Source organism: Mesoplodon bidens, assembly GCF_964165515.1.
Source record: "Mesoplodon bidens genome assembly, chromosome: 2".
Taxonomy (NCBI): Eukaryota; Metazoa; Chordata; class Mammalia; order Artiodactyla; family Ziphiidae; genus Mesoplodon; species Mesoplodon bidens.
The window spans coordinates 84,654,102-84,680,763 of NC_138177.1; the positions used below are offsets into that span (position 1 = coordinate 84,654,102).

General features: G+C 36.0%; 1 protein-coding gene across 3 annotated transcripts in view; it reads right to left on the reverse strand.

The window, feature by feature from the left end:
- Window positions 1–26,662, reverse strand: part of SYCP1 (synaptonemal complex protein 1) — a gene marked incomplete at both ends in the record, with an annotated part of 166,705 nt that overhangs the window by 101,235 nt on the left and 38,808 nt on the right. For all 3 annotated transcript variants that reach the window (XM_081225557.1, XM_081225556.1, XM_081225555.1), the window contains 3 exons: window positions 4,115–4,182; window positions 5,409–5,593; window positions 6,099–6,193. In XM_081225557.1, coding sequence (XP_081081683.1) covers window positions 4,115–4,182; window positions 5,409–5,593; window positions 6,099–6,193 — 348 coding nt within the window. The remainder of the gene's footprint in view (window positions 1–4,114; window positions 4,183–5,408; window positions 5,594–6,098; window positions 6,194–26,662) is intronic.

Sequence of the window (26,662 nt, forward strand, 5' to 3'; positions counted from 1 at the left end):
GGAAATCAGAAGAAAGCTGGAGTAGCAATACTCATATCAGATAAAATAGACTTTAAAATAAAGAATGTTACAAGAGACAAGGAAGGACACTACATAATGATCAAGGGATCAATCCAAGAAGAAGATATAACAATTATAAATATATATGCACCCAACATAGGAGCACCTCAATACATAAGGCAACTGCTAACAACTATAAAAGAGGAAATTGACAGTAACACAATAATAGTGGGGGGCTTTAACACCTCACTTACACCAATGGACAGATCATCCAAACAGAAAATTAATAAGGAAACACTAGCTTTAAATGACACAATAGACCAGATATATTTAATTGATATTTATAGGACATTCCATCCAAAAATAGCAGATTACACTTTCTTCTCAAGTGTACGTGGAATATTCTCCAGGACAGATCACATCTTGGGTCACAAATCAAGCCACAGTAAATTTAAGAAAATTGAAATCATATCAAGCTTCTTTTCTGCCCACAACTCTATGAGATTAGAAATGAATTACAAGGAAAAAAATGTAAAAAACACAAATGCATAGAGGCTAAACAATACATTACTAAATAGCCAAGAGATGACTGAAGAAATCAAAGAGGAAATAAAAAAAATACCTACAGACAAATGACAATGAAAACACGATGATCCAAAACCTATGGAATGCAGCAAAAGCAGTTCTAAGAGGGAAGTTTATAGCTATACAAGCCTACCTAAAGAAACAAGAAAAATCTCAAATAAACAATCTAACCTTACACCTAAAGGAACTAAAGAAAGAAGAACAAACAAAACCCAAAGTTAGTAGAAGGAAAGAAATCATAAAGATCACAGCAGAAATAAATGAAATAGAAACAAAGAAAACAATAGCAAAGATCAATAAAACTAGAAGCTGGTTCTTTCAGGAGATAAACAAAAGAGATAAACCATTAGCCAGACTCATCAAGAAAAAGAGGGAGAGGACTCAAATCAATAAAATTAGAAATGAAAAAGGAGAAGTAACAACAGACACCGCAGAAATACAAAGCATCCTAAGAGACTATTACAAGTTACTCTAGCCACTAAATGGACAACCTGGAAGAAATGGACAAATTCTTAGAAAGGTATAACCTTCCAAGACTGAACCAGGAAGAAATAGAAAATAATATGAACAGGCCAATCACAAGTAATGAAAATGAAACTGTGATTAAACATCTTCCAACAAACAAAAGTCCAGGACCAGATGGCTTCACAGCTGAATTCTATAAAACATTTAGAGAAGAGCTAACACCCATCCTTCTCAAACTTTTCCAAGAAATTGCAGAGGAAGGAACACTCTGAAACTCATTCTATGAGGCCACCATCACCCTGATACCAAAACCAGACAAAGATACTACAGAAAAAGAAATTACAGACCAATATCATTGATGAACATAGATGTAAAAATCCTCAACAAAATACTAGCAATCAGAATCCAACAACACATTAAAAGGATCATACACCATGATCAAGTGGGATTTATCCCAGGGATGCAAGGATTCTTCAATATATGCAAATCAATCAATGTGATACACCATATTAACAAATTGAAGAAGAAAAACCATATGATCATCTCAATAGATGCTCAAAAAGCTTTTGACAAAATTCAACACCCATTTATGATAAAAACTCTCCAAAAAGTGGGCATAGAGGAAACTACCTCAACATAATAAAGGTCATATATGACAAACCCACAGCAAACATCATTCTCAATGGTGAAAAACTGAAAGCATTTCCTCTAAGATCAGGAACAAGACAAGGATGTCCACTGTCACCACTATTATTCAACATAGTTTTGGAAGTCCTAGCCATGGCAATCAGAAAAGAAAAAGAAATAAAAGGAATATGAATTGGAAATGAAGAAGTGAAACTGTCACTGTTTGCAGATCACATGATACTATACATAGAGAATCCTGAAGATGCCACCAGAAAACTACTAGAGCTAATCAATGAATTTGGGAAAGCTGCAGGATATAAAATTAATGCACAGAAATCTCTTGCATTCCTATATACTAATGATGAAAAATCTGAAAGAGAAATTAAGGAAACACTGCCATTTACCATTGCAACAAAAAGAAAATACCTAGGAATAAACCTACCTAGGGAGACAAAAGACCTGTATGCAGAAAACTATAAGACATTGATTAAAGAAATTAAAGATGATACCAACAGATGGAGAGATATGCCATGTTCTTGGATTGGAAGAATCAGTATTGTGAAAATGACTATACTACCCAAAGCAATCTACAGATTCAATGCAATCCCTATCAAATTACCAATAGCAGTTTTTACAGAATTAGAACAAAAAATCTTAAAATTTGTATGGAGACACAAAAGACTCCGAATAGCCAAAGCAGTCTTGAGGGAGAAATACAGAGCTGGAGGAATCAGACTCCCTGACTTCAAAGCTACAGTAATCAAGACAATATTCTACTGGCACAAAAACAGAAATACAGATCAATGGAACAAGATAGAAAGCCCAGAGATAAACCCATGCAGCTATGGTCAACTAATCTATGACAAAGGAGGCAAGGATATACAATAGAGAAAAGACAGTTTCTTCAATAAGTGGTGCTGGGAAAACTAGACAGCTACATGTAAAAGAATGAAATTAGAACACTCCATAACACCATACACAAAAATAAACTCAAAATGGATTAGAGACCTAAATGTAAGACCAGACACTATAAAACTCTTAGAGGAAAACATAGGAAGAACACTCTTTGACATAAATCACAGCAAGATCTTTTTTGATCCACCTCCTAGAGTAATGGAAATAAAAACAAAAATAATCAATGGGACCTAATGAAACTTAAAAGCTTTTGCACAGCAAAGGAAACCATGAACAAGATGAAAAGACAACCCTCAGAGTGGGAGAAAATATTTGCAAACAAATCAGCAAAGGATTAATCTCCAAAATATATAAACAGCTCATGCAGCTCAATATTAAAGAAAACAAACAACCCAATCCAAAAATGGGAAGAAGACCTAAATAGACATTTCTCCAAAGAAGACATACAGATGGCCAAGAAGCACATGAAAAGCTGCTCAACATCACTAATTATTAGAGAAATGCAAATCAAAACTACAGTGAGGTATCATCTGACACCAATTAGAATGGGCATCATCAAAAAACCTACAAACAGCAAATGCTAGAGAGGGTGTGGAGAAAAGGGAACCCTCTTGCACTGTTGGTGGGAATGTAAATTGATGCAGCCACTATGGAAAACAGTATGGAGGTTCCTTAAAAAACTAAAAATAGAATTACCATCTGACCCAGCAATCCCACTACTGGGCATATATATACCCAGAGAAAACCATAATTCAAAAAGACACATGCACCCCAATGTTCACTGCAGCACTATTTACAATAGCCAGGTCATGGAAGCAACCTAAATGCCCATCGACAGATGAATGGATAAAGAAGATGTGGTACATATATACAATGGACTATTACTCAGCCATAAAAAGGAACGAAATTGGGTCATTTGTTGAGGTGTGGATGGACCTAGAGACTGTCATACAGAGTGAAGTCAGAAAGAGAAAAAGAAATATCGTATATTAACGCATATATGTGGAACCTAGAAAAATGGTACAGATGAACCAGTATGCAGGGCAGAAATTGAGACACAGATGTGGAGAACAAATGTATGCACACCAAGGGGGGAAAGCAGCAGGGGGTGGGGGTGGGATGAACTGGCGGATTGGGATTGACATGAATACACTGATGTGGATAAAATTGATGACTAATAAGAACCTGCTGTATAAAAATAATTTTATATATATATATATATCATTTTTTCTTAATATATATATATATATATACATATATATATATATAGTAAGAAAAAAAAAGACTACAAAAACATCTCTTAGGCTCCTTACACTTTTAGGTATCTATGAGCTGCATAATGAAACTGAAAAGTCTTTCTTAAGATTTAAATTTTCTATCTTTGAAAAATCAAATTAATAGTTATCAAATAATCACTATTGGTAAATGATGGAGGAGAAACTATATTTTATTCTGAAATAACGTTGATGGTTTTATAATTGGCTAATATTATCATGTACATATGTTATTCTCTAAAACTTACCCAGATCACTTGATTTCTTCTGAAGCTCCATGGTAAGTACTTTCAATTGATCTTCACTTCTTTCCAATCTTGTAAAATATATTAGTTCATAATGTAAAATATTCTTTTAGTCAGAATTCATCTAGTAACTAAAACTGGTGCAATTTAGCAACAGTATATCTTATCATAGATTCACTCATTCAATTATTACACATTTCTTGACAACCTACTTTGTGCCAGATAGTGTAACATTTCAAAACAAGATATTACTATTATACATACATAGTTGTATATTAATTACATCTACATAAAACCTCAAACTTATTGTCATGATTTATCTCTTAGCTATTGATGATAATCAAATTAATGCATCCTAGAACTCTGAAAGAGATTGAGTACATAACTACTATTATACTGAATTCTGCCTTAGGAACAATATAAATATGAGAATTAACCAATTCACTTAACTCCACTGACTTTCCATTTCCTCATCTATAAAACTGAGGTAATTGGAACAGATGACATCCAAAGTCACTTAAAATTTGAAAATCACCTGGATAGGTCAATCAAGAATATACAAGATTAGCTGAGCTACAATATCTAGTTTTCCTTCCTTCACTATACACAAGCAGTAGAGAAGAAACTCTACTAGGCCCAGGTCATGACTTCAGAGAGAAGCTTATTCCTCTCTTTCATCTTCCAGACTTAATTAACCCTTATACTAACGAGACAAAAATAATTACCTAGGCCTCATAACACAACTTCATATAAACATTTCCTTAATACAAAGTAGTAGAAAACAGAGGAAGATTTTAACTCAAGTTTTAGAAAAACTATTTAGATGAAATGCAGATGAATATTTTATATATACCTAACCATATTCATTAATGCATTGATTTATTAAAAATGTTTGAGTACCTACTCTGTACCAGGCTAGTTGCTAAATTTGTAAATCACAAAGAAGGTTACAGACCCCAGTAAAACAAACCAACAACCTAGGAAGTTATTTCTATATAATAACCCACAGTTTAATTAAATATGTGATATCACTGCATCAGCCCTTATGAGCTTGTCTATATTGCTTAACTCTATGAAAAGCATGCATGGGAACTGTCCTAGAGAACACCTGCTATCTTTTCCTGGGATACCTGCCTACCCAATACAAACTCTTAAAATGTGTTCCCACTTTATATATAAAAAAGAGACTTGGTTATAGTTTTTATAGGAATTATAAGTCAGTTGTCAATGAATAGAAAATGGCACTGAATATTAGAAGTAAACTGTTTTTATTCAGCTAAATAAGAAGTATTTTTACCTTTGCTGTTCTGTTGTCAATAATTCTTTCAAGTTGCAGGTAGTAGTTTTAAGTTCAGTAACCACAAATGAATGGGCAGCTTTAGCTTCATTAAATTCTTCCATTTGCGCTTCTTTTTCTCCAGTGAGCTGATATATTTTTTTTGTTGCTATTTGTAAATCTTCCTCTAAAGCCTTTTGAGTACTCTAAATGAAATAAAGTACAAAAAAAAACCCCTATGAACCAAGGGCCTTAAGAAAAAAGGCTGAATTCATCTGATTTCTGTAATTCACTGCCTCTCCCTCCCTCTCTCCTTATCCTTTCACCCCTCCTCTACTCCACCCTGGCCAACCTGGAGTGCCGCACCCACTACTCTTATTTCAGTTCACCATTCCTCCAAAGCCCACCTATACTCCCAACCTCTCCATGGAGTCTTCCTAACCAATCCAGCCCATAATGTTCTTTCAATTCTTAGAAATATTGTAGAATTTTTGCCTGAATCATGTTGGTACCTAGCATAGTCTTGTATTTGTTATACTTTTGATGTGTTTTTATCAAATGTCTCTAAACTATAAGCATTTGTAGACAGAGATTGTATCTTCTCTGTTTGAAGCTTCACCTCTTTGTACATAGTATTAGCATTCAATAAATATTTGTTGACTGACTGATGGTGTGAGAATTATCACACACTAATCAGTTTTTAAACCATACCACACTTCTTTGCAAAGACATTTTAATATCTTCTAGTTCTGATGTCAAATGATCCTGCTTCTCATTTGATTCTTTTAAGTTTTCATTCTGTAATTCTAAAAGAGAAAGTTGTAGATAGGTAATAATAAAAAAAATACGTACCAAGAAAACAAATTATTTGCAACAATTACTTTTTCCTCTATTACATACTCCAAAATGAGAGAGAATTATGCATATACGGATGCACTGATATCATCACCTTTTACCGACCTTTCAAGATTGTTATTGCCCAAGGACTCAAAGGTGAATATATAGGGACATTTTGTGCTACATTTTTTAGTAGTAGCTAAGCATTGGAAACAACTTAAATATCCAAAAGGAGACAGATTAAATTATGGTGATACAATGGTATATCATGTAGCCAGCCACTGTAAATGATGACATAGGTGTTTATTTATTACTAATTTGGATATTCATAAAAATCATAGAATAAAAAGGGCAAGTTAAAAACAGTATTTATATAAATAGCACATGTGAAAGGAAAGAATACACATAAAAATCTCAAAAGTAATTTGTCTCCTGATGGTGAAATTATTCATGATTTTCATTATTCCCTATCTTGATTTTTATATTTTTCTAAATAATTGCATTTACTTATTTAAATATTATGAAAAAAAGCTACTGACTCCACTTGATAGATAAATATTTACTAAATCCTAAGTGCCAGGTGTTAGTTTATATGCTTTATACATATGCATTCACTTTTCAACCTCATAAAAAACACTAAGGGAAAAAAGTTCATGCCCTTCTCTGGGTTCAAATTATTCTATTTCCTTTTACTAGCTACCTACACTTGGGCATGATACTTAACCAATCTCTCTCTACTTTTCCCACATGTAAAATGATAGTTATTCATATCTTGAAGAGTTCCTGTTAGGATTACACACGATAATGCAACTTAAAACATTTAACCCCAGTGTTTTCTAGCATATAGTCAACAAATGTTAAATACTATTATGATGATGGTAATGATGGTATAGTGTATACAGAAACTGGACCTTAAAATTCAAGGTATTTACAGTACAACTGGGCAGGCAGACAAATAATCAAAGATAAGCACTGATGGGTAGTCACTAGAAATTCTGGGAATATATCAATACATAGAGGGGACACCAAAGCTTAATAGGACCAGTAATGGTTAGAGGTAAGGGGAGACAGACATAGAGAGGGAAAGTTACAGAAAATGACAGCTGAGTTGAAACGTTTGAAAGCCAGTAACAATTAACAAGAGTAATGGGAGTTGGGGGAAAATCACAAGAGATGTGAAAGAGCATACACAAAGGCAAAAATGGAAGAGACAGGATGACACATTCTGAAGTCTAAAGGAAATATATTTCAATAGCATGAAATTTAAGTACGAGTGAGAAACCATAGCAGATATGATTGGAAAAAATAATAAGCACAAAATCATAACAGGATTCATATAACTTGCTCAGAGGTGTATGCTTCCTAAGTCATGAAAAACAATGAAGGATGTTAAACAACAGAATAATGTTCCAGGTTTATATTTTTCTTAAATTCCAATCTCAAAATATGTGTAGAAATGAAGGAGCTAGTGCTCCAACTCTCAGAAAAAAAATAGGAAAAGTAGATCTGGAGAGAGGGCAATGATAACTAAAGACTGTCTATTATAATACTATTTATAATGGTCTGTCAATAAGTGTCTCCTCTGAGAAATCATAATCACAAACTAGTACTTAGGCATGTGTGGGAACAGAATATATGCTGCTTGAATATCCTAAAAAGCTCCAAGCCAAAACTTAATTTGAAGTCCCCCTAAGCTCCCCCAGGATTCCAGAAGCTGCAAATGTAAATTTCCTCTATAAAAATATACTTCCAGTTCAGGCCTTCAAGAATTTCCACAGCCGAAATTACATGACCTCACAATCAAAAATCACAAGAGTAAACAAAGCACTACGAGCAAAGTCAGCAGAATGAACAAAAGACAGACTTTGACCTGACTGCAAGATTTCAGATGTTAGAATTACTGGCTGTAGAATTTAAAAAATAAGTATTATATCATTTTTCAAAACTAAAAGAAGGAATTTCCCTATCAGTCCAGTGGTTAAGACTCCATGCTTCCAATGCAGGGGGCACAGGTTTGATCCCTGGTCAGGGAACTAAGATCCCACATGCCGTGCGGTGCAGACAAAAAAAAAAAAAATACTAAAAGAAATAAGGAAGATGTCCATATACTAAAACTATCTAGAAATGACATATAAAATTGAAACTGAAAATTTCATTGGGGTAATAGTGAGGTATGTCATTCAAACAAACATTCCTCTAAAAAGGAATAAAAATTCAAGATCAAATATTAAGAACATTAAAATCATTAAACTCCCAACAAAATAATAAGAAATTACCAGGCAAAAAGTGAAGGGAAAATAGAAACTTAGAGAAGATAAGCACAAAACCTGCTTTTGCCCCAGGGAAATTTGCAGGTCCTGGTAAAGCTGGACTTTTGATTTGAAATTATGATGAAATGAGAAAAAGAAATATGAAAATCCAAAGACTATATAAGGTAAGAAGCCCAAGAATTAAACCTTTGTACAATAAGCTAGAACAATCATTATATGTGGAGGGAGCAAAAGTAAACAAACCCTCAAGGAAATCTGCAGCACAGGTTCACATCACCTGAGTGGTCCAGTTAATCCCAAGCCATGAAACGGACTTAAGGTGTGTAGAGCCACCATTCACATGGTAAAAGTAAATAGGAATCCTCCAAAGAGGAAGTTAAATTACTTACATATTAGGCAGGCCTTACAATACTTACAAATTTTTTCAAGAAAAATAATAAACATGTAGTCAAAGACAATAAGGCACCCAATAAAACAAGGCTAAATAAATAAAACAAAATCTGGACTAAAATATATCAGAAAAAAAGACAGTATGAGGCCCACAAACATTTAAGATAAAGAATTATCAGAAAGAAACTATAAAATAGCTATTCTTAGTATATTGAAAGAATAAAAACCTTGAAAATAATAAGAAACAAAATTACATAAAGTAGAATAGCAGATTTGAAAAATAAGTAAGAATAACATCTTAAACATCTTAATAACTGAAAATAAAATTGGAAGAGTTCATAGTGGGTGAGAAACAAATGAAGAGAGAATTAGTGAATGACGAGATAGGTGAAAAGAAATCGTCCAGAATAAGGCACAGAAAGGCAAAACTGTGAAAAGATGGAAAAGAAATTAAGAGTCACAGAAGATAGAGAAAATTAACATGATTTTTATTCAAAGTTCCAGAATGAGAGGAAACAGAGAATAGAGCAAATATAATGTTTGAAGGAAAGCAATAATAAAGGACATTAATTTACACATTCAAGAAGCTATAAAATAAGATTAAGCATATATCTTAACATACCATACTGAAAATGCTAAAATATCAAAGGCAAAGAAAATCTAAAAAGCCACAACAGAGGGAGAAGATAACTTATCTTCAAAGGTTCAACAGTTAGGTTGAAAAATGACACAAAGGAAGCCAAAAGAAAGCAAGATGCTACCTTCAGTGTTCTAAAATATATAGTTTTAACATATAGTGTGCCAACTAGAAATACATATCAAACAAAAAAATCCTTTCCAGATGAGAATGGATAAACAAACGTTCAGACAAAATCATCACAAGAATATTCTCACTAAAGCATATTCTAAGTATTACTCTTCAAGGTAGAAAGAATATGATCCAAACAAAAGATCTGAGAATTAAGAGGAGGGATCAAAATCAAGATGGCAAGGTAGGAGGACACGAAACTCACCTCCCCACCAGGAACATATCAAAAATACATTTATACGTGGAACAATTCTCACTGAAAACTAACTGAAGAATGTCAGAAAAACTCTTGTACATCCAAGGCTGTAAGAAAGATCCACGTGGAATCCAGTAGAAAGGAAAGAGAAGCAATCAGATCAGGACCTGTGCCCCTGTGAAGGGACACAGAAGAGGAGGGGAACCCTCCTTGGGGAGTGAGCAGTTCAAACCACGTATTGGGCACCTCAGCTCTCAGGTCCAAAAGCAGCAAGACAAGTCCCCTAAGCTGGTTAGAAAACCAGTGAGACTAACAAGGGGGCTGTAAGAAACCTAAACTCAACTTGTGAAGAAGTGCAACACTTGCTTACTCCTGAAACAAGGCAGAGAAAGCAAACTGAAACTGCACTGTACTCTGTCCCATTTCCCACAACTTCCTGGTGTGCTACCCAGCCTGAGCCAAGTGCCTGCTCAGGCCTTGCTTGCTTTGCAGCACAACTCCACACTAGGGAAAGGGCTGCTGTGGCTGACGGGAGTGCTCAATTGTGAGGGACTATGCCAGCCCAAACACAAAACAGCATCTGAATAGGGAGAGTCATCCATTATCAGTGCTTAAAGCAGCAGTACATCAGAAGTGGTCCCAGGCTCTGACTACAGCTGACACCACCACAGCCTGCACCCAGACCCACACAGAACACCCACACCAGCCCTGCCTACTCTGCAGTCCACCTCCAAACTAGGGTGAGGGTTGCAAAGGCATTTTAGACCCATCTGAATGGGGCAGGGACAGCTATTAATGGTGCTTACAGATGCAGCACATCATAAGCAGTCCAGACTCTGACTGTGACCAGGGATGCCACAGACCATACCCAGACCCACGCTGAGCACCTGCACTGGCCCCTCTTGCTCCAGCACTGCTCTGCATGGGGTAAGGGTGCCAGTGCTGGGAGGGAAGAGCACACACTTAGAAGGAACAAAGACAGATCAGACCGAACCCTTAGGCTTTCTGCTTGAACAACTTGAGACCTGACCCTGCCCCCAATAGGGTGGTGTTGGCCACTGAGAAAAGAAACCCCAGCTCACACCTGGCTCTGGCTCTAGTCCCTCCATCTCCAGCCCAACCTCTTACCAAGGTGATAGCTGCCAGCACATGCTGGGAAAAAACATGACTCATGCTCACATCAGATCCCACTCTCCCACCACAGCCAATGGGCACACTCAGACTCTCCCATACAAGAATACCCCTTCAGGACTTCAGTGGGTAACTTTTTCACCTAATTTCCTCAAAACAGAGAAACTTAAGCAAAATGAGAAGACAGATGAATTTGTTTCAATCAACAGAACAAGAGAAAAACCCTAAAAACAACTGATGAAACTAATAAATAATTTACCAAGTAAAGAGTTTAAAGCATTAGTAATAAGAATGCTAACTGAATTAGGGAAAAGAACAGATGAAGACAGTGAGAATTTTAACAAGAAACAAGAAAATATAAAAAAGAAACAGTAAGAACTGAATAATACAATAATTAAATGAAAAACACACTACAGGGAATTAACAAGTGACTAAGTGATATAGAAGAATGCATAAATGATCTGAAAGATAGAAAAATGTAAATCACCCAATCAGCAAAAAGACAACAAATTTTTTAAATGAGAACAGTTTAAGGGACCTCTGAGACAACATCAAGTGAACCAACATTCACATATAGGGGTCCAGGAAGGAGAAGAGAGACAAAAGAGTCAAAAATGTATTTGATGAAATTATAGCTAAAAACTTCCCAAACCTAAAGAAGGAAATACATATCCAAGTACAGAAGCACAGAGGGTCCCAAATAAGATGAACCTAAATAGACACACAGCAAGACATATCATAATTAAAATGGCAAAATTTAAAAATAAAGAGAGAATTCTAGAGGCAGCAAGAGAAAAACAAAGAGTCACATACAAGGGAACCCCCATAAGGCTACCAACTAATTTTTCTGCAGAAATTTGCAGGCCAGAAGAAAGTGGCATGATATATTTAAAGTGCTAAAAGGGATAAGTCTATAACCTAAGATACTCTACCCAGCAAGATTATCACTTAGAATTAAGGGAGAGATAAAGAACTTCTAAGACAAGCAAAAACTAAAATAATTAATCAATATTAAACTTACCCTAAAAGAAATGTTAAAGGGTCTTCATCAAGTAGAAGAGAAAAGGCTACAACAAGAAGTATTGACAGGAAGGGAAAAAATCCCAAGAGTAAAGGCAAATATACAGTAAAGGCTAAGAGTCAACCACTCAAATATGCTAGTATGATGATTAAAAAACAAAAAATTGTAAAATCAACTATAACTACAATAAACAGTATAGGGATAAATATGAAGATGTAAAATAAGATATCAAAAATAAAATATGGGTGAGGGGAGTAATAAAAAGTAGACATTTTAGAATATGTTTGGACTTAAATGACTACCAGTTTAAAAGAATTAGCTATAGTTATAGGTCAACATGTATGAACCCCATAGTAACAACAAATCAAAAACCTACAATAGGTGAGGGGAAGAAATTGGGAGATTGGGATTGACATATTCACACTACTACATATAAAAGATAACTAATAAGGGCTCCCCTGGTGGCACAGTGGTTGAGAGTCTGCCTGCTGATGCAGGGGACATGGGTTCGTGCCCCGGTCCAGGGAGATCCCACATGCCGCGGAGTGGCTAGGCCCGTGAGCCATGGCCGCTGAGCCTGCACGTCCGGAGCCTGTGCTCTGCAACAGGAGAGGCCACAACGGTGAGAGGCCCGTATACCGTAAAAAAAAAAAAAAAAAAAACCAAAGGGTCAATGAAGAAATCAAAGAGGAAATCAGAAAATACCTCAAGACAAATGAAAATGGAAACAAAACTTTCCAAAATCTATAGGATATGGCAAAAGAAGTTCTAAGAGAGAAGTTTACAGTGACATAGGCCTACCTCAAGAAATAAGAAAAATCTCAAATAAACAACCTAACCTACCATTTAAAGGAATTAGGAGGAAAAAAAAAAGAACTAACAAAGCCCAGTTAAGCAGAGGGAAGGAAATAATAAAGATCAGAGAGGAAATAAATAAATCAAAAAAACAATGAGGGCTTCCCTGGTGGCGCAGTGGTTGAGAGTCCGCCTGCCGATGCAGGGGACATGGGTTCGTGCCCCGGTCTGGGAGGATCCCACATGCCACGGAGCGGCTGGGCCCGTGAGCCATGGCCGCTGAGCCTGTGTGTCTGGAACCTGTGCGTCCAGAGCCTGTGCTCCGCAAAGGGAGAGGCCACAGCAGTGAGAAGCCCGCAAAAAAAAAAAAAAAAAAAAAAAAAAAAAAACAATGAAAAAGATCAATTAAACCAAAGGCTGAATTTTTTTAAAAGATTTTAAAAAAATCAAAGTTGTAAAGGGAAAAAATTAGAAATAACAAAAAGTAATGAAACTAACAGTTCCTCTTCCAGGAAGATAAAGGAGATATTCTTTTCCCTATTCCTCCCAAGTACAACCAAAAACCCTCAAAGTTACATATAAAACAAATACAGGCCTCTCACCTGAGATGGCCCACATTCTGTCTGTGGAGTGTGTCTCTCCCTTTGTAGCTCTTTCTTTCTGAGATGACCCCATGTCCTGGGGTCACTCTTGCCTTTGAAACAGACAGCATTCTGTCTATGGAATGTGTATCTCTCTAAATAAATCAACTTCTTACCTGTCAAACACTTTGTCTCTCACTGAATTCCTTCTGTAGTAAGACATCAAGAACCTGAGCTTCATTAAGTCCTGAGACCAGCTAGATGAACTCCTGCTCATCATCAACACCTATGGGGACACCTTCTCTACCATTCACTTGCATCAACTTTGGGGGCACTATCACGTGGTTGGGAGACTATCTTGGAAGGGATAACATCTAAAATCAAGGCAAGAAGCACAATTAAAAGCAAGGCACCCTCAAGTTAGAGTTATTTCCTTGGATGGTTGCATTTAAAGACTTGGTTCTCAGGACCTGGAGGATACAGCTCTTGCTGGCAGAAGGGCCTAAGGAAGGATATGGGATCCTGGATGCAGGTGGTTGGTCCATGTGAATCCCACATGAGAGAACCCTGAGGTCTCCCCTGTCATCAGCTAGAGACCCTGCAGCCACTTTCCCAGCTGCACAGCATTCATTCATATATGTGGACCAGAACTGATGGATCCCATCCCTTCTCCATGAACATTAGTGATGTTTCCAATCTCCTTCTATTTCAGCCAGTGCTGTTGTGAATACCCTTGAAAAGATATCTTTGAAAAACTGTGCAGGAATTTTACTGGGATCAACTCTAAGGATCAGCACTGCTAGGAAAGGGATGCATCTGTGCAACTTTGATGGGTCCTGCACACTGTTATCCGAGAGAGGAGAGTCCATCCACTCTTCCTTCTAGGGAATCTGCTGGGACCTCTGCTTGCTCACGTTGTCACCTGGGCTGCTGGTCACCAGACTAGAAATCTGCCAGTGTGATGGTGACCAATGCTGTCTCCACAATGTTTACATTTGCTTGTTTCCTCACTTGAGAGGTCAAGCATCTCTGATATAGACTGGCCATAGGCATGACCTCTTGTTGGAATTGCATGTGTTTGCTCTGTTTCTTGTTAGAACCCTGATTTTCAAGAGGTTTTTGGACCACAGGAATGTTAAATCTTTCTCTGGCCTTGGATTATGAGGAATGCTTTTCCAGTTTGTGGTTTATCTTTCCAGCTGTCTTTCTTGGTTTGTTTGTTTGTTTGTTTTTGCCACAGGAAGAGCTAGGCATTTCCCTTCTATCTTCTGGCTCTGGTGTCACACTTAGAACAGCAGTGTGTACCCTGAAATTATGCACATATTTACTAAAAGGGCCTCATTTTGTACATTTAATTTTTAATCCATCTGAATTTTTCTTTCAAAGAACAAAAATGATATTTCAAATAAAAACAAAAATACAAATTCACCAGTCCTGTCTTAAAAACAAAAAAAGCAAATATAGGAAGGCTTTGAAAGATGGGGATAAGAAGCCAGACCAACTAGAGACCTTTGGATCTGAGAAACAACATAGTGGGTAAGACCTGGGGGTAGGGAGTTGTTTGGATTTGGTGGGGGGGGGGGATGGAGTTTTGTTTTGTCTTGTGATTGTTTGCCTCACATATCCCAGTACTCAGAGCTGACAAAGCCAGAAACTGGAAACACCAATGGGCACAGACAAAAAAAGCTCCCCAAAACATCTGCTCCCTCCAGCCAAAGGAAAAGGAAAGGGACAGCCTAACAAGACTCTACCCCAGCCAAACACCACAGAAAAGCCTGTGTCCTCCACCCTAACCATGCCAACAAAGGCCAAGTGGTGATCCTAGGTTTCCAATCTAATGAGGCTGTGATGAGGCACTTTAACACCCCCATTAAAGTGGTGTCAGAGAAGGTCAAATAGGGAGCCATGTCTTCCATTCCCCACCAACCAGTAGTGAGCCCACCAACTCCAGCAGTGGCAGCAGAGATGACATAGGGAGCCTGGATATCCACCTCCATGCCAGTAATAATAAGGCACTCATCCCACTCCACACTGGGGTAGTGTCACAGGAGGCCTAATAAAGAGCAACAACTTTCACTAAACCCACAGTAATAAGGCCATCCATGCATGATATCACTGAAGGCTACATAGGTAGCCAGAACTCCCAACTCAACAAGCACTAATGAGGACTGCCCCCCCCCAACCCAGTGCATTCAGGTGTCAACCAAGGTCAAGTGGGAAACCTGAACTTCAACCTCTACCAAGCAGTAACAAGATAACATCCCCCTCTTCCCTGCCAGATGAATGTAAAAGGAAGCCAGCTAAAATAGAAAAAGTAACACAATGATCCGAAACCTATGTGGTGCAGCAAAAGCAGTTCTAAGAGGGAAGTTTATAGAAATACAACCTTACCTCAGGAAACAAGAAAAATCTCAAACAACCTAAACTTACACCTAAAGCAACTAGAGAAAGAAGAATAAACAAAACCCAAAATTAGTACAAGGAAAGAAATCATAAAGATCAGAGCAAAAATAAATGAAATAGAGACAAAAGAAACAATAGAGAAGGTCATTGAAACTAAAATCTGGTTCTTTGAAAAGATAAACAACATTGATAAACCTTTAGCCAGACTCATCAAGAAAAAAAGGGAAAGGGCTCAAATCAATAAAATTAGAAATGAAAAAGAAGTTATAACTGACACAACAGAAATACAAAGGATCATAAGACACTACAACAAGCAACTATACACCAATAAAATGGACAACCTAGAAGGAATGGACAAATTCTTAGAAAGTACAATTTCCCAAAACTGAACCAGGAAAAAATAGAAAATGTGAACAGACAAATGACAAGTACTGAAATTAAAACTGTGATTTAAAAACTCCCAACAAAAAAAAAATCCAGGACCAGACAGCCTCACAGGCAAATTCTACCAAACATTTAGAGAAGAGTTAATGCTTATCCTTCTGAAACTCTTCCAAAAAATCGCAGAGGAAGGAACACTCCCAAACTCATCCTGTGAGGCCACCATCACCCTGATACCAAAACCAGGCAAAGATACCACACAAAAAAGAAAATTACAGGTCAATATTACTGATGAACATAGAAGCAAAAATCCTCAACAAAATACTAGCAAACTGAATCCAACATTAAAAGGATCACAAACTATGATCAAGTGGGACTTATCCCAGGGATGCTAGGATTCTTCAATATACACAAATCAATCAACGTGATACACCATATTAACAAATTGAAGAAGAAAAAACACATGACCATCTCAATAGATGCAGAAAAAGCTTTTGACAAAATTCAACGCCCATTTATGATAAAAACTCTCCAGGAAGTGGGCACAGAGAAAACATACATCAACATAATAAAGACCATATATGACAAACCTAGAGCAAACATTATTCTCAATGGTGAAAAACTGAAAGCATTTCCTCCAAGATCAGGAACAAGAGAAGGATGTCCACTCTTGCCACTTTTATTCAACATAGTTTTGGAATTCCTAGCCATAGCAATCAGAGAAGAAAAAGAAAAAAGAGGAATCCAAACTGGAAAAGAAGAAGTAAAGCTGTCACTGTTTGCAGATGACATGATACTATACATGGAAAATCCTAAAGATGCTACCAGAAAACGACTAGAGTTCATCGATGAATTTGGTAAAGTTGCAGGATACAAAATTAATATGCAGAAATCTGTTGCATTCCTATACATTAACAACAAAATATCAGAAAGAGAAATTAAGGAAACAATCCCATTTACCATCACATCAAAAAGAATAAAATATCTAGGAATAAACCTACCTAAGGAGGCAAAAGACCTGTACAGTAAGTCCCCTACATATGAACCTTCAAGTTGTGAACTTTCAAAGATGTGAATGTGCATTCCAACAACTTCAGGCGTGAGTAAACTTGCAGCTTTCCCTCCATCTCCTATTGCTGACGATCCTTCAGCTCTACCATCTCCCACCTCCTCTTCCTCCACCAGTCAGTGGAGGAGGCTCATCTTGCCTGTTCACTCGATGCCAGCCCCTGTATGCCAGCTGTTCTACAGTACTACTGTACTTTTCAAGGTACTGTACTGTAAGATTGAAAATATTTTGTTTTCGGTGTTTGTTTTTTATGTATTATTTGTGTGAAAAGTATTGTAAACCTATTACAGTACAGCACAATATTACTGTGTTAGTTGGGTACCGAGGCTAACTTTGTTGGACTTATGAATAAGTCGGACTTATGAATACGCTCTTGGAAAGGAACTCAGTCATATGTAGGGGACTTACTATACTCTGAAAACTATAAGACGCTGATGAAAGAAATCAAAGATGACACAAACAGATGGAGAGATGTACCATGTTCTTGGATTGGAAGAATCAATATTGTCAAAAGGACTATACTACCCAAGGCAATCTACAGATTCAATGTAATCCTTATCAAATTACCAATGGCATTTTTCACAGAACTAGAACAAAAAAATCTTAAAATTTGTTTGAGAACACAAAAGACCCCTAGTAGTCAGAGCAATCTTGAGAAAGAAAAATGGAGCTGGAGGAATCTGGCTACCTGACTTCAGACTATACTACAAAGCTATAATAATCAAAATAGTATAATACTGGCACAAAAACAGAAACATAGATCAATGGAACAGGATAGAAAGCCCAGAAAAGCCCAGAAATAAACACACGCATCTATGATCAATTAATCTATGATAAAGTAGGCAAGACTCTACAATGGAGAAAAAACATTCTCTTCACTAAATGGTGCTGAGAAAACTGAATAGCAACATGTAAAAAATGAAATTACAACATTCTTTAATACCATACACAAAAATAAACTCAAAATGGAATAAAGACCTAAATGTAAGGCCGCATACTACAAAACTCTTAGAGGAAAATATAGGTAGAACACTCTCTGACATAAATCGCAGCAATACCTTTTTAGATCCACCTCCTAAAGAAATGAAAATAAAAACAAAATTAAACAAGTGGGACCTAAATAAACTTAAAAGCTTTTGCACAGCAAAGGAAACCATAAGCAAAACAAAAAGACAATGCACAGATTGGGAGAAAATATTTGCAAACGAAGCAACTGACAAGGGATTAATCTCCAAAAATATACAAACAGCTCATGCAGCTCAATAACAAAAAAACAAACAACCCAATCAAAATATGGGTGGAAGGTCTAAATAGACATTTCTCCAAAGAAGACATAAAGATAGCCAAAAAGCACATGAAAAGATGCTCAACATTGCTAATTATTACAGAAATGCAAATTAAAACTATAATGAGGTATCACCTCACACTGGTCAGAATGGCCATCATCAAAAAATCTACAAACAATAAATGCTGGGGAGGGTGTGAAGAAAAGGGAACCCTCCTACACTGTTGGTGGGAGTGTAAATTGGTACAAGCCACTGTGGAGAACAGTATAGAGGTTCCTTACTAAACTAAAAATAGAGCTACCATATGACCTAGCGATCCCACTCCTGGGCATATATCCAGAGAAAACCATAATTCAAAAAGATACATGCACCCTGGTGTTCATTGCACGCTATGTACAATAGCCAGGACATGGAAACAACCTAAGTGTCCATTGACAGAGGAATGGATAAAGAAGATCTGGTACATATATACAACAGAATATTACTCATCCAGAAAAAAGAACAAATAATGCCATTTGCAGCAACATGGATGGACCTACAGATTGTTATACTGAGTGAAGTAAGTCAGACAGAGAAGGACAAATATCGTATGATATCACTTATATGTGGAATCTAAAAAACGGGTACAAATAAACTTATTTACAAAACAGAAATAGAATCACAGATGTAGAAAACAATCTTATAGTTACCAGGGAGCAGGGGGGAAGGAGGCGACAGTAAAATTAGGAGAGTGGGACTGACATATACACACTACTATATATAAAATAGACAACTAATAAGGGTCTACTATATAGCACAAGGAACTCTACTCAATATTCTGTAATGGCCTATATGGGAAAAGAATCTAAAAAAGAGTGGAGATATATATATATTTATAACTGGTTCACTTTGCTGTACATCAGAAAGTAACACAAAATTGTAAATCAACTATACTCCAATAAAATTTTTTTTTAAAAATCAAGGTAAAAAAAGACATTAATGAAAGAAATTGAAGAAGACACAAATAGCTCAGGGAGCTCTACTCAATACTCTGTAATAACCTAAATGGAAAAAGAATTTGAAAGGGTATACATACATGTATATGTATAACTAAATCACTTTGCTATACACATGAAACTAACACAACATTGTTAATCAACTAGACTCCAATATAAAATAAAAATTTTTTTTTAATTTAAAAAAAATTTTTTAAAAGAAATGAAGAATGCCTTTGATGGATTTATTAGTAGACTGGACATGGCTGAAGAAAGAATCTCTGAGCTTGAGGATATATCAGTAGAAACCTGCAAAACTAAAAAGCCAAGAGAAACAGGATTAAAAAAGAAACAGAATAGACTATCAAAGAACTGTAGACAACTACAAAAGGTGTAACATACACATAACGGAAATACCAGAAAGAGAAGAAAGGATCAAAAGAAATATCTGAAACAATAATTTCCCCCAAATCGATGTCATACAACAACCACAGATCCAGGAAACTCAGAGAACAGCAAGCAGGATAAATGTAAAAAACAACTATACCTAGGCAATCATACTCAAGCTACAGAAAATCAAAGATAAAGAAAAAATCCTGAAGGAAGCTAGAGTAAAAAAGTTTCCCTATGGAGAAACAAAGATAAGAACTACATCTAACTTTTCCACAGCAACCACATGAGCAAGAAAAGAGTGGAGTGAAATATTTAAAGTGTTGAGAGAAAAAAGCCACAACCTAGAATTCTGTACCTGCAAAATTATCCTTCAAAAGTGAAGGCGAGGGAGCTTCCCTGATGGCGCAGTGGTTGAGAGTCTGCCTGCAGATGCAAGGGACATGGGTTCGTGCCCCAGTCCGGGAAGATCCTACATGCTGTGGAGCAGCTAGGCCCGTGAGCCATGGCTGCTGAGCCTGTGCCTCCAGAGCCTGTACTCCGCAACGGGAGAGGCCACAACAATGAGAGGCCTGCGTACCGCAAAAAAAAAAAAAAAAAGAAAAAAAAAGTGAAGGCAAAATAAAGCCTTTCTCAAATAAACAATAATTGAGGGAATTTATTGCCACAGATCTCTCTTTCAAGAAATTTTAAAGGAAGTTCTTATACAGAAGGAAAATAATATAGGTTGGAAAATCGGTTCTACATTAAAAAAGGAAGAGCATAGAAAAAGGAATAGTGAAGGCAAAATAAAACTTTTATTTTTCTCAATTGATTCAACAGATAGTTTTGTTTAAAATAAGAAGAGCAACGATGTATTCAGTTATATATATGTCATTGTGTGTATGCTTACATATAAGAAAAACGAATGACAGAAATGATACAAGGTACAGGAGGAGAAATTAGGATCATTTTGGTACAGTGATAACTGAAAGTGGACTTAGATTGGCTGCAAATGTATATCACAAAATCTAGAGCAAGCACTAAAAAAATGTGAAAAAAAAAGCAGTGTAACTGATAGGCTAAGTAAGGAGAAAAACAGAATTGCATAAAATGCTCAATTAAAACTACAAAAGGCAGGGTGTTTCCCTGGTGGCGCAGTGGTTGAGAGTCCACCTGCCGATGCAGAGGACACGGGTTCGTGCCTCGGTCCAGGAAGATCCCACATGCTGCGGACAGCTGGGCCCGTGAGCCATGGCCGCTGGGCCTGCACATCTGGAGCCTGTGCTCCGCAACGGGAGAGGCCACAACAGTGAGAGGCCTGCGTACCGCAAAAAAAAAAAAAAAAAGAAAAAAGTAGCAAATTTAATCCAATAATGTATAAAAAGAATTATACACAACCAATAGGTATTTATCCCAAGTATGTAAGGATAGTTCAACACTTGTAAATCAATTAATGTAATCTATCACATCAACAGATAAAAAAGAAAAATCACATGGTCATATTAATAGATGCATAAAAAACATTTGACAAAATTTTAACACCCATTCATGTTAAAAACTCTCAGTAAACTAGGAATAGAGGGGATCTTCCTAAACTTGACAAAGAATATCTACCAAAAAATTACAGCTAATGGGGAGAAACCAGAAGCTTTCCCACTAAGATCAGGAACAAGGTAAGGAAGCCCTTCTCACCATTTCTTTTCAACCCTGGACTAAATGTCCTAGGTAATGCAATAAGATAAGAAAAAGAAATAAAAGGTATACAGATTGCGAAAGAAGAAATAAAGCTACCTTTGTTCACAGATGACATAACTGTCCATGTAGAAATTCCAAAAGAATCAACCCAAAAAACTGGAACTAATAAGAAATTACAGCAAGGTTGCAGGATACAAGGTTAATATACAAAAGTCAACTGCTTTCTTATATACCAGCAATGAACAAGTGGAAATTTAAAATACAGTATCATTCATATCAGCACCTAAAAACTGAAATACTTAGGTATAAATCTAACAAAATATGTACAATATCTATATGAGGAAAACTACAAAACTCTGATTAAAGAAATCAAACAACTAAATAAATGAAGACTTATTCCACGTTAATGAATAGGAAGACTCAATATTGTCAAGATGTCAGTTCTTCCCAACTTGATCTACAAATTCAATACAATCCCAATCAAAATCCCAGCAATTTATTTTTTGAATATTAAAAAACTGATTTTAGGGGGGGCAAGAGAAATTAGGAATTTGGGATTAACATATACACATTACTATATATAAAATAGGTAAACAACAGGACCTACTGTATAGTACAGGGAACTATATGCAATATCTTGTAATAACCTATGATAGAAAAGAATCTGGAAAAGAATATATATATATGTATGTATAACTGAATCACTTTGCTGTACAGTTGAAACTAACACAGCATTGTAAATTAACTATACTTCAATTAAAAATAACTGATTTTAAAGTTTATATGGAGAGGCAAAAAAATAACTGAATAGCCAATGCAATATTGAAGGAGAAGAACAAAGCTGGAAGATTGACACTACCTGACCTCAAGACTTATTATAAAGCTACAGTAATCAAGACTATGTGGTATTGGAAAAAGAACAAACAGATCAATAGAACAGAATAGAGAACCCAGAAATGGACCCACATAAATATAGTCAAGTGATCTCTGACAAAGGAGCAAAGGCAATCAACAGAAAAAATAATAGCCTTTTCAACAAATGGTGCTGGAACAATATACACATACAAAAAAATTAATCTAGACACAGATCTTACATTCATCACAAAAAATTACCTCAAAATGGATCACAGATGTAAATGTAAAATGTAAAACTATAAAACTCCTAGAAAATAGCACAGCAGCAAATCTAGACGACCTTAGGTTTGGCTATGACCTTTTAGATACAACTCCGAAGCCACAATCCATGAGAGAAAGAACTGTAACCCAGACTTTATTAAAATTAAAAATCTCTGCCCTGTAAAAGATGCTGTCAAGAGAATGAAAATAAAATTCACAGAATGGGAGAAAATATTTGCAAAGACATATCTGATAAAGGACTATTATTAAAAATATACAAAGACCTCTTAAAACTCACAGTAAGCAAAGAACAACGCAATATAAAAATGGGACAAAGACCTTAAGGGACATCTCACTAAAAAAGACACAGATGGCAAGTAAGCATATGAAATGATGCTCCACATCATATGCCATCAGGGAATATAAATTAAGACAACAATAGATACCATTATACACCTCTTAGAATGGCCAAAATTCAGAACACTGACAAAATCAAATGCTGGTGAAGAGGTGGAGCACAGGAGCTCTCATTCATTGCTGGTGGGAATGGAAAATGACACAGCCACTTTGGAAGACAGTTTGGCAGTTTCTTACAAAATTAAACATATTCTTACCATACAATCCAGAAAATGTGTTCATTGGTATTTACCCAAAGGAGTTCACAACTATGTCCACACAAAAACCTACCCACAGATGTTTATAGCAGCTTTATTCATAGTTGCCAAAACTTGGAAGTAACCAAGATGTCTTTCAGTAGGTAAAAGGAGAAATAAACTATGGTATACATTGAGATAATGGTATATTAACCAGCGCTAAAAGGAAATGAGCTAGTAAGGTGTGAAAAGACATGGAGGAAAGTTAAATGCATATTACTAAGTGAAAGAAGCTAATATAAAAAAGGCTACATATTGTACAATTCCAACTATATGACATTACAAAAAGGACAAAACTACGAAGACAATAAGATCAGTGCTTGCCAGGGGTTAGCAGGGAGGGAGGGATGAACAGGCCAAACACAGAGGACTTTTAGGGCAGTGAAAATAGTCTGTATTATACTGTAATGGTGGATATATGTCATTATACATTTAACCAAACCTATAAAATGTACAATGCCAGTAGTGAACCCTAATGTAAACTGTGGACTTTGGGTGCTAATGACATCTCAATGTATCAATAGATTCTTCAGTTACAACAAATGTACCATTCTGGTGGTGGATGTTGATAATGGGGGAGATTATGCATATGTTGGAACAGGGGGATATATGGGAATTCTCTGTACCCTCCTCTCAATTTTGTTGTGAGCCTAAAAATGCTCTTTTAAAAGTTTTCAAAAAATTAACAGAGCCTCAGGGACCTGTGTGAGTATAACAAAAGATCTAAGATTCATGTAATCAAAGTACCTGAAGAAGAGAAAAAGGATGAGGCTGAAAAAGTACTCAAAGAAATAATGGCTAAAATTTTCCCAGTTTGGCAAAACACATAAACCTACAGTTGCAAGAAGCTCAGCAAACCTCAAAAAGAATAAACCAAAAGAATACATTCCAAGACATTATATTTACACTTCTAAAAACTAAAGACAAAGAAAAAATCTTGAAAGAAGCCAGAGAAAAAAGATATCTTAAAGGTATCTTACATACAGGGTAAAACAATCAGAATAACAATGGAATTCTTATCAGAAATCATGGAAGCCAGAGGGATGTGGCACAATATTTTTCAAGTTATAAAAGAAAAGAACTGTCAACCAGAATTCTAACCAGCAAAAATATCTTTCAGAAAAAAAAACATTCAGGAAATCAAGACATTCTCAGATGAAGGAAAACTAAGAGAGTTCGCTGCAAGCCAACTCACCGTAAAAGAATGTCTAAAGAAGTCCTCTAAACAGAAAGGAAACAATGAAAAGAGGAGACTTGGAACATCAAGAAAGAAGGAAGAACATGGTAAACAAAAATATGGGTAAATACAATGAGCTTTCCTTCTCTTGAGTTTTCTAAATTGCATTTGATGGTTGAAGCAAAATATTATATCAACATCATTAATCATTAGAGAAATGCAAATCAAAACTATAATGAGATATCATCTCACACCGGTCAGAATGGCCATCATAAAAAATCTACAAACAATAAATGCTGGAGAGGGTGTGGAGAAAAGGGAACCCTCCTGCATTGTTGGTGGGAAGGTAAATTGATACAGCTACTATGGAGAACAGTATGGACGTTCCTTAAAATACTAAAAATAGAACCACCATACGACCCAGCAATCCCAGTACTCGGCATATACCCTGAGAAAACCATAATTCAAAAAGAGTCATGTACCAAAATGTTTATTGCAGCTCTATTTACAATAGCCAGGACATGGAAGCAACCGAAGTGTCCATCAACAGATGAATGGATAAAGAAGATGTGGCACATATATACAATGGAATATTACTCAGCCATAAAAAGGAATGAAACTGAGTTATTTGTAGTGAGGTGGATGGACCTAGAGATTGTGATACAGAGTGAAGTAAGTCAGAAAAAGAAAAACAAATACCGTATGCTAACACATATATATGGAATCTAAAAAAAAAAATGGTCATGAAGAACCTAGGGGCAAGATGGGAATAAAGATGCAGGCCTACCACAGAATGGACTTGAGGATACGGGGAGGGGGAAGGGTAAGCTGGGACAAAGTGAGAGAGTGACATGGACATAGATACACTACCAAACGTAAAATAGATAGCTAGTGGGAAGCAGCTGCATAGCACAGGGAGATCAGCTCTGTGCTTTGTGACCACCAAGAGGGGTGGGATAAGGAGGATGGGAGGGAGGGAGATGCAAGAGGGAAGAGATATGGGGACATATGTATATGTATAACTGATTTACTTTGTTATAAAGCAGAAACTAACACACCATTGTAAAGCAATTATACTCCAATAAAGATTTAAAATATATATATAAAACACTGCCTCATGTGGTTCTATATGTATGTAAAGGAAATATTTAAGGTAATTATATCATAAATAGGGAGAGTAAAAGCATAAAAGGGAGGAAAGCTCCCTACTTCACTGGAACTGGTAAAATGACAACACCAGTAGACTGCATTAATATATAGGTATATAAAATACGTAAGATACCTAGAGCAGTCATTTAAAAAATCTATAGAGAAATACACATAAAAACATATACATAAGTCAAAATGGGATTCTAAAAGATTTTCAAGTAACACACAAGAAGGCAGAAAATAGAAAACAGAAACAAAAATCAAAGAAAAGAAAAAGGCAGACTTAAACTTTAACATATCAATAATTACATTAAATTTAATTTCTTTTTTAATTTTTTTAATATCTTTATTGGAGTATAACTGCTTTACAATGTTATGTTAGTTTCTGCTGTACAACAAAGTGAATCAGCTATATGTATACATATATCCCCATATTACAATAAGTTTAAATGGTTTAAATACATCAATTAAAAGAGATTGACAGAATTTTTTCTCTAACTACAAGCTGGCTATAAGAAACTCACTTCACATTTAATAATATAGGCAGTTTGAAAGTTAACAATAAAGGCAGTTAAAAAATGAAAAGATTAATACCATACATATATAGAAAGCCTCTACAACTCAGTAAAAAGACAATTTATTATAAATAGCAGGAGAAATATAATTCCCAAAAAAGAAATGAAATATCTGTAATAACAGGTAAGGATGCACAATTTCATTACAAATCATATATTTGCAAATTAAAACCTACTATAATATATATTTTACCCATCACATTTGTACAAACTAATTACTACATTCAGTTTTAGCAAGTGTGCAGTAAAACAGGCACTTTAATGTATAATTTGTTTGAAAACACTGGAATTGATTATTTATTAAAAGTACATGTGTAGGGACTTCTCTGGTGGCGCAGTGGTTAAGAATCCGCCTGCCAATGCAGGGGACACGGGTTCGAGCCTGCTCTGGGAAGA